The sequence below is a fragment of the Haemaphysalis longicornis genome, unplaced genomic scaffold (assembly GCF_048455015.1).
Source record: "Haemaphysalis longicornis isolate Haplotype H1 unplaced genomic scaffold, Haemaphysalis longicornis Haplotype H1 scaffold_12, whole genome shotgun sequence".
In the NCBI taxonomy this organism is placed as follows: domain Eukaryota; kingdom Metazoa; phylum Arthropoda; class Arachnida; order Ixodida; family Ixodidae; genus Haemaphysalis; species Haemaphysalis longicornis.
Genome location: NW_027526225.1, coordinates 47675686 through 47685170, shown reverse-complemented (window position 1 = coordinate 47685170; position 9485 = coordinate 47675686). Strand labels below are relative to the sequence as shown.

At 43.2% G+C, this 9485-nt stretch overlaps 1 protein-coding gene across 1 annotated transcript in view; it reads right to left on the bottom strand.

Annotated features, from left to right (window-relative positions):
• Positions 1–474: 474 nt before the first annotated feature.
• The window catches only part of LOC144162607 (actin-binding protein IPP-like), a 53654-nt gene continuing 44643 nt past the window's right edge, over positions 475–9485 (bottom strand). The window contains exon 9 of the mRNA XM_077693217.1: positions 475–8993. Coding sequence (XP_077549343.1) covers positions 8748–8993 — 246 coding nt within the window. The 3' untranslated portion in view covers positions 475–8747. The remainder of the gene's footprint in view (positions 8994–9485) is intronic.

Sequence of the window (9485 nt, the reverse complement as noted above, 5' to 3'; positions counted from 1 at the left end):
ACAGCCTTTGTAAAGAAACTGCTGGAGGGATGCAGCTGAACAAGGTTCCAGTGAACTGGGCCCAAATCAAGGAAAGCAATAAGACTAAAATTATAGTTTTGGCTTGACAGGTGGAAACCAGAAAAACCGGTTTTGCCTTCCAGGCCCAAACTTCACACAGTTGTAACTTCTGCTACAGGACAGATGGAATGATAATGTTATTCTTATTGCACTCCTTGATTTGGGCACAGTTCACTGGAACCTTGTTCAGCTGCATCCCTCCAGCTGTTTGTTTACAAAGGCTGTCAAAAAATCAAATATAAAAACCCAAATAAATTTGAATATGGTCGTTTCACACAAAAACATTTTATATCTACAATTGCAATGAAAAAGTACAAATGCCCCCGAATTTTTATCATCATAACTGTAAAAATAAACTTTTTAATCAAAGACCCATGTGCCCCCCTTAAACGTACGGAGACAGGGAACAGTGCGCGAGGCTTTGTACAAAGCATTTATTAGACTATTTTGTATTTTTTTACAGCGTAGGTTTTGTACTTGTTTTCTTTGTCTCACAGAACGCTTACACCAGTGCGCGACAGGGGTGGGAGGGTTGAGAGTTGCATTGAAAACGTCACGCAACGGGCACAGGTAGTGCAGCATTGGCAAGTAAAGCGGGTGGTACCGAGGTTTACGACATCCCAGTCTGCCACACTCAAGGTAAACTCCTTGCCCTAACGGCTTCACCCGATACAATTCAGAACGTCTGGCTTAGAGGGACCGACAACCGATTTTCGTGGAGTATGTCCCCCTCTATCGCAAATGATAAACTTTGAACACCTCTTGAACTGAAACAGTTTCCCTCACAGGGCTCTACGACATTTGAAAGCAGATTTTTCAGATCGACCAGCTTTGAATATGCTGCCAAAAACAAATGCTGGCAACCTTGGCAGTGAGCAACACAGCAGCACACTTCTGTCCCCAATCATCAAGTGCAGTCTTGCCTATCTTTTTATGTGATAATAGACTCGCGCATTAAAACTGAAACAAGACTGTTTGCGTGCGAGCAGTAGTGTCGCGTTTGGACACTACATGGCACCACCTTTCAAGCTGTGGAAAGTTTGGTGCCAAATTAAAATTATTTCTTCAAATTTACTTAATTGTGGTTACCCCACCATGTAAAACACTGGCTTTCATATGAGCTACAGGACATGCATTCCACAAAAAAACAGTAGGCTGTCCCTTTAAAGAAAGAAGTGCTAAGAATGCTTATTTTTTGCACTTTCAGTGAAAAGAAGTGCTAAGAATGCTTATTTTTTGCACTTTCAGTGAGCAGAAATCAGCACTCGTAAAACAATATCTGCATAATGTTCTTGCGAAAGTTCATGAAAGGGCCCTGCTTCTTTGGCATACGACAGCAACGCGACACTTTCAAACTAATTCAATATTTTTCCAATCGAAATAAATGTACAACCTTCCACCGGGGCACTTTCAAGTAGTCACTCAAAAACACTTACGTTATTAATAAATCTAACAGTGGATTGAAATTTCTGAAAAGAACTGTTCTGTTTCAAAACCAACCAATACTTTACGCAACAAAAGAATGCCTTTTTTTTTAAACAGTTTCTGTGCATACAACTTTTGTAATATGCTTGCTCTGCTCTAGCTAACATCTAAATGCCATTTTCGTTAGTTGGCACTTTCAAAAACAATTCCAAAAATTTTTTGTAAGCCTTGCAAAGAAGTAGCCTTCAGCTTATTAAAAAAAAAGAATGAATGAAATTTTGTTAATTTCTGTAAAATTAATTGCTGTCAACGGCACTGAAAATGCTAAAAGCAGTGCACTCTACAAAAATGCGACAAGCATTGTGGCATTAAGCTGCTCTAAAACATCAAAACCTTCTCATAGGCGACAAACAATTTCACTGGTATATTTTTCTCTGACAATGACACAAAGCAAAATTTTACAACTATAGTAAACATACATTGTCTACATAATTTTTTTTTCATGAACACGAAACCCAACCTTCAATTATAAATAATGTTTCAGAACATGCAAAAATAATACAGGATTACAATAAAATCACCAAAATCCCTTTTTTTTCTTGTTTTAAAAATGTTTCTTACAGTGAATAATAAGCAAAACGTTTGGCTGTCTCGACAAATCAAACTGGCCACCCTCCTACCCTAAAAAAAAAAGCACCATACAGGTATAAGTCATCTGAAATCCTTTAACAAACGTAGAACAGCATGCATAAATTCCTCAAAACCAGTTCTAAAGCCATTTTCTAAAGAGATACAACATGCACTACTGACACCGCATTTTTTTTTTTGCATTTACGCATGTTTTTGATCATTTCATGACACTTTTTTTTTTTCCTTTTTTCGCTTTCACTCGGCAGTTGCATCTCGACCAAACCTAGAGCTAGTAACCGTTTCTTGTTTCAGGTCTGACACTCGCAAGTAAGTTACGGGAAGCGTCACGAGCTACAGATCACAAAGGTTTGCCTCTAAAAAGATCATTTTTGAGGAAAGCTTCCCAACTCTCAAACATACACAAAAAAAATGTGCCACCCACAGGGACTTAAAAGCACCGGCACTAAAGGCAAGCCTGACTAATCATTAGACCTCAGCAAAGGACACACTAGACGGCCAACAACGCAGAACACGCAAAAAGAGAACAGGAAAAGGGGCAAAAAATTTTGCCAGCTCAAAAAGGCTAAAACAACAGCAGGAAAGTCACAAAGTACATCACATTGTTTTTTTCTTTCCCTTTTTTTTTTTTTTGCATTGGAAACTGGCGTCATGACAAATGCTGCACAAAGGCCGTACAAACACCAAGAACCATAAAGGTAGAGACACTTATTAAGAGTTGGTCACATCACATTTTTTTTTGCATTTTTTGCACCATCTTGGCGACTTGCATCATGAAGAGACTAGATAAAACAACATGCTGCAAATTCACACCTATCACAAACACGCACACACACAATCACACATCTTCAGTAAGCAACAGTGATCGAACAGCACGAAAGAAGGTATACAAATGCAACCGTTCAGTCTTTTTGGAAATTCCGGAGACAAGGACCGCAGAGACCCAGACCACAGACCCAAACCCAAACCACAGACTTCGAAACGGCAATTCAAATTGCTAGTTGCCTCTCGCAGACAAGTCACAAAATGCCTTGAAAGTCAAGAGACCTCAACTATAACAATAAGCTTTTTACGTACGGGAGTATGCAACCCTTCTCTCATTCCACATTCTATTAATTAAAAACAAAACAAAAGCCTCTATTAAAAACAAAACCAGCGATTCAGCCGCAGTCCAATTGTGAGATGAGACATAACAAGTGGCCAGAGCTTCTAACCACCGAGATAAGTTCATAACCACGAAGCAAATGATTTAGTAACACAATTTCACCTCCTGTGACACAGTGCTTCGCATTATCAGCAGAACCGACACAAAAATTCCGTCGGCCATTTTTTTTTTACCCTTAATGTAAGCACCGTTTACCTACACCCACTTTGAAGTTGCAAAGGTCAGCTACTGCAAAAATGCAATACAGCAAAGGGAACGTCGCATTTAGTTTCATTCCTGCCAGCAAAATCACTTCGACAACACACTCTTCTGCATCTTTTTTTCTTTTTTCTCCCTTTATACGCACTGTTTTAACACTGTGCTTGCACTAAATTGCACGTCAATCAAATGAGCCCACTGTTAAGATGAAATCAAAGCGACATGGGAAAAGCGCGTTGCCCGAGATGAGATGAACGCACGTGCGTATTGGCAGTGCTTATCAAAAGAGCATTCTAGATACGAGCGCAACTGTTTAGAGAGCCTTTGAAATAATGACAGTATAATGGGCGTAACGCCATTTCGCCACATACACTACCCCCCTTGGAACCTTCCGTCCGACAAACACAAACAATGTACGGAGAAATTTTCAAACAACAGTCGTTCACGCAAAACCAACACTAAGAACCTAACATGTGGTGTAGGAAGAAAAGCAGCCAAGACTGTTATATGCTGGAAAATACGGCAGTTAATAGTTGGCAGACATAGAAAGAAGAGTGATAGGTTAAACCCCCACCCTGCTGGAAGAACTTTTCGACGATGACGAAATGAACACCACCTAAAAGTAAGTAACGGTTGAGATTCAAGGGTGATTAGTTCAGTGCAGTTGAAAAGGCAGTGTCGACAGAGGCCAGTAAGATCGGAAAAACTTTGGATTTATCTGCTTAATTAAACTCTGCCCAAAACTAAGCACCTAAAATAGTGCCACCAGTTCAGGGTTATAGCCATTGGAGATCTAGGGAACTTGTTCACATGGGACAAACTTGAAGCCAGGAAGCACCGACAAGCTTGCAGTCCTTGCATAGGAACAAGTTGAACCCCTTTAACAAAGCAAAGGGGTGGGATTGTGAATTTTGGATTATGCATTATGAATTTTGATTGCAGAAACGTGAAAAAAAAAAAAAAAAAAAAAGAAAGCCACAGTCATGCAAAAAACGGCCTTTGTTAATGCTGTTAAAGACACTGAAGTCAGCTGTAAACATTATTCAATTCTGCAACCAGGTTAAAATTTATGTGTGGCTTAAATGTCATGTTTTTCCAGTTGACTTACATGCACGTTTACAGAAGAAAAGTGTGTTTGATATTGCCTATGACATCAGCATCATACTTATCAGCCTATTATGCCCACTGCAATAAACACTCGCATAGACCTTCAACTGCTCCTGTTCCCTGCTGTTCCAAGTTTGTTCCCTCATCAAAGATGCTCATTTCTTGTCTTTAGGCGTCCCTCAATCCTCTCAACCTTTTTTTAAGGGTCAGTGGACTAACATTTTCTTTTAAGGTATTTAATAAGGCACCAAATTTTTGCCCCTTAAGTCAAAACTGCGAGTACCCATTGGTTGTATGACATTCTTTTCAATAACAAAGGGGTAGTAGTGTACTGTTTTTGAATATTCGAGTGGGCTTGCAGAATGCCCCCCAGGGCATGCTAATTCTCAACAGATTTCCTAGGGGTCGACTATGATGATGCGCATTCGCAAATCTTCAGCGGAAAATTTAGCAGATTTGATAGCATGTTTACCGCGTGCATGAACAAGCGAAATCTGTCCCTTACATCATACTAGTTAAAATGAAAAGTTTGGTGGCTGGGATAGCATGAAAACACAATCAAAACTAGTGTGATATCATCAGGTAGTTGGTGCGGCAACCAGAAATGATGGCGTTTTATCTCCTACATTCTGCCGCTCATTACAGATAAACTAAGACTCCAGAGTTACGTGAAATAGTTGAATAACAAATAAAATGGATTAAATGTCACAATGAAGCCACAGATAAGACTGACAGATTCATTTTAGTGCCCCTTTAATCTACATAAAGATTGCTTCCAGGAGTGCTGGAAGTTAGACGGTGTACTATACAAACATTTTTCTTTCGTATTGCAAAAACCCCATGTTTCTTCATAGCCTTTTCTTGCTTCACTACCTCTAGCACAGAAATGTACAAGCCTGACACCATAAAACAAGCCTTGGCATTGCTTAAAAGAATCATTACAAGCGATGAAAAACAGACCTTTCTGTGTCACCTGTTATGCTCCTATTTTAAGGCCAGTTTGTTGGATGCGAACCCTACTAAACAAGCAATTTCAAAGTCTCCGTTCCAGTCACAAATGCCCCGAGACATTTTCACAAGTCTCTTCGAAATGCTGACAACTTCTCACTCTGAAACATTCACTAATTCCCGCAACCTTCGCCGAAGCTTTCGCACGAAACGGCACTCCTCAAGCAAACCACACCAACACCGACACTCAATTTACACAAGACTAGTCCCAAGAACCGCCGGAACAATTGGTCCATCACAATAAGTCCACACTTGCACATGCTGCCATCCAGATGCTAAATATCACTCCAAGATCCGACGCTGGAACCACCTGAAAAATGGACCTTCAACGAGATCTACCAGGGCTTACTGCCAACGCTACAAACTCTACAAACTGAGTTTACCTGCACGCAAGCCATACAGACCGGAGTTGACTATATGTGGATGCCTCTTAGTACTAGCGTGATTAGCTGCCTTATCAACTGCCTGCACAAGATAGACAGAGGAAGCCAGAGAGGAAAAATATACTGCAGCCCACACCACGTAAGACAATGCGTTTTTGTGCGAGAAGCAATCATTCAAGGGGCACAAAAAAATAATCCACTTTACAGCAAAAATGTGAAAGTGAACACACTCCAACTTGTGTATATCGAACAAGAATATTTCGAATAATAAAAAAAAAAGACGCACCGGCAAATAAGCCACAACACGTGCCACTTGAAGCAATGGCTAAAAAAAAAAAAAAAGAAAATCGATGCATTTTTGTAAAATATGGCTGCACAGTCAGGTGATGCAAGCATGCCCGCACAACTAGAGGAGACATATATTTGAAGTCGCTACCCTCGACAGGACGCGCTTAGATTCTTGATTGATTGCAGGGTTTAACGCACCGACGCAATGCAGGCGATGAGGTGTGCTGTAGTGGAGGGCTTTGGATTAATTTTGACCACCTGGGGATCTTTTAACGTGTGCTGAAATCTCGTACACATGGGCGTTCTTGCTTTTCGCCTCCATCAGAAAAGCGGCTGCCGCGGCCAAGAATCGAACCTGCGTCCTCGTGCTCAGTAGCACAATGCCTTAGCCACTGAGCCACTGCGGCGGGGGCGCTTAGATTCTCAAAATTTAAAGCCATCCAACACAGATGCCTACTGCACCATTTCTGCCTGTTCCTTAAACAATAAAATTCGCAAAGGTATCAAAAACAAAGGGTCTAAATTCCAGTTCCCCCCTCTCTAAATGTGGCAGCATTGTTTATCTGTAGTTCGCGTTCCTTACTCTCAACACCAGCTCCCCTAAAAGGGAAGCCTAATCAGGCATGTTCAGTGAGCAAAGATTTAGAGCAAGCAAACCCGGTTAGTACATTCCCTAAAAGCTACTGTAGGCTTGAAAGAGCCTCCAGTGCTCTGAAGTGACCCTTAGAGCACTAAAGTGCCTTTTAGAGCGCCGAAAATGCCTCGAAATGATGAGAAGCCTCCATCGGGATGCAATGTATGAAACACCGGGTAACTGCAGCATTGTGCTCCGACAGATAGTTACAAAAATGTTTTTCAATCGTTCCTCCCAGAATTAGTATTTTGAATACCTCATGCGACCACAAACCGTCAGCCTTCTTGCACAGCTTTTGCCACCTGCTCAAGATCACAACTTCGGCCAAGAGGATTGCAAGCTTGGCTCAAGTGGAGTCAAACGCAGTCAATGCTTTGAAGAGGATCACCCATTGCCAAACACTATGCATGTCAGCTCCACCATTCGCCAACTGTCACTTCCCGGGAGAAAGCAGATGGAACGTTTGCCTTAGAGCAGTGAAGACTGCCAAAACACACTCGCACAAACGTGCGCTGTCAATGGGAAATTCACCACTGGTGCAATGTCAGCTGAGTCAGAACAACCACCGCACAGGAAAGCCACCAGCGGTAAGAAAAGGAAGGCTTAAAATTCTAAGCTAAGCTGCTTGTATTTCTGTTGTCTGTCAACTAACGAAAACACTTGAGGCTCCTTGCATCTTTGAAGCATAAATCGTTCCACAGCATCCCCCTTACGTTTCAAATGGCTTATGATTTCAACGGTGACCGTGCAGTTATAGATCCTACTGGGATGTTCGTATTTGTCGTGAAAGGATCTCAAGACTTGAGCTTGAGAGCGGCATGAGCCGCGAACACGTCACTCATATTACAGGATGAAGCGTTCTGAGTGCGGGAGAAACAAAAGACGGGGTTCAGCGCATTTTTTTTTCTCAGCGTGAGCGAGAACTGCCATCAACGCTAAAGAAATAAAATTCGCTCACAGCTTGGCTTCACACCTATGTCACGCGCTAAGAAGCTTCACCTTCACAGAGTGGTTGAACGGGTTTAGATATTTTTAAAGTTCTTTTTCTGAGAAATCAATAAAAAGCAACGCTCAGTTCACGCTCGGCTTTCGGGTCAAACGTCCATCCTCCAAAGGCGGACTAAAACTAAAAGACAGAGTTACGTGCCTCTCTTCAAGCCGCCGAGAATTCCCGAGCACAGTATCACTCTGCACAGCCTCTTTTGTAAGACGACAGACATTGAATAACAAACACACAAATTCAACATCAACCAAAGATGCAGAAAACACATGCATGCATACAGGCACATCAAGAAAGAACAGGAACACCCCAAGTTATTTGCTCGGGTTCCAGTCTGCGCAGCACACGTCCTTTCACACGACCCTGTCAAAGCAAGTCCACGGTATGAGAGAGAGCGCTCACACAGCCAGCGAAATAAGGTAGTATGTACAAAGTGGTCAGAAAAACAAGCACCGACTCGGGAATGGACACCACCCACTGCAATGCACAGAGCACCGGTCTGAGAGGAACAGCTCCTGGCAGCGTTTCAACAAGCTGGCACGGCCATAAAGAGAGGGCAAAAATGCGGCAGAGATGAGCACACGAAGGGAGGAGCAAGAGGTTGGGGTGGCTTCGGTTTTCACAGAAGTCTTACGTCTCACTCCCACTCATTCCTTTAAAAAAAAAAAAAAAAAAAAAAAAAAAAAGAAGAAGAAGAGGCCACAAAGAAGTCAGCGATGGTTCCTAAGGAGAAAGAGAGGGGGAATCGGGGAGAATCTGCTTCCAACTGAAGTCCACAAACACCCCCCACGTCACCGAGAAAAAGGGGTTGCGTGGCGTTACGACGCCTCATCACATGACCACGACGGCAGCGTAGCACCGACTCAGGGGCATGGGCGTCCCCTTGGACCACATGCTGACCTCGGGGTCGTACGTCTCGGTCGAGTCCAGGGTCAGCGGTGGTCCACAGGGGGCGAAGACCCGGTCGTGGTGCCCCGACGGTCGGCGCCCGCCCATGACGTGCAGGCGGCCGTTGACGCCCACCGCTGAGGCGCCGACGCGCGGCGTGCTCATGGGCGGAAGCTCCGTCCACCGGTTCTGCACGGCAAGTGGCACAGCGTTGGACTGCGTGCACTACAACGGGAAAGCTCTCCACTGACACCATCATCATCATCATCACCCTGATCCTCTTCATCATCAACATTCGGCCTATCTAAGTCCACTGCCAGATGAAGGCCTCAACCGAGTGACTGCTCCTGTCCTGCGGCAGCCCAAATCCACTCTTTGCATCCAAATTTTCTTTATTCATCCTTCCATCGAATTAAAGGGACCCTGCAACACTTCCGATAAACGCTTTCCCTCTTTCCTTTGCACCTGGAAGCACCGCGAAATCTATAGTTATCGCCAGCCCGTAGCGGCAGTGAGTGATGTGCTCGTTGCAGCAGATACACCTTCCTTTCTGCTTTGCTCTTGTGGCATCTTTTTTTAAATTAAGTGGCTTTCGAATGCGTTCATTGCTGGAACTGAAGGCAAGCTGGCCGATAGCCGCTCCATCGTTGCAATGATGTACTTCCAGTGGTCAAAGAACGC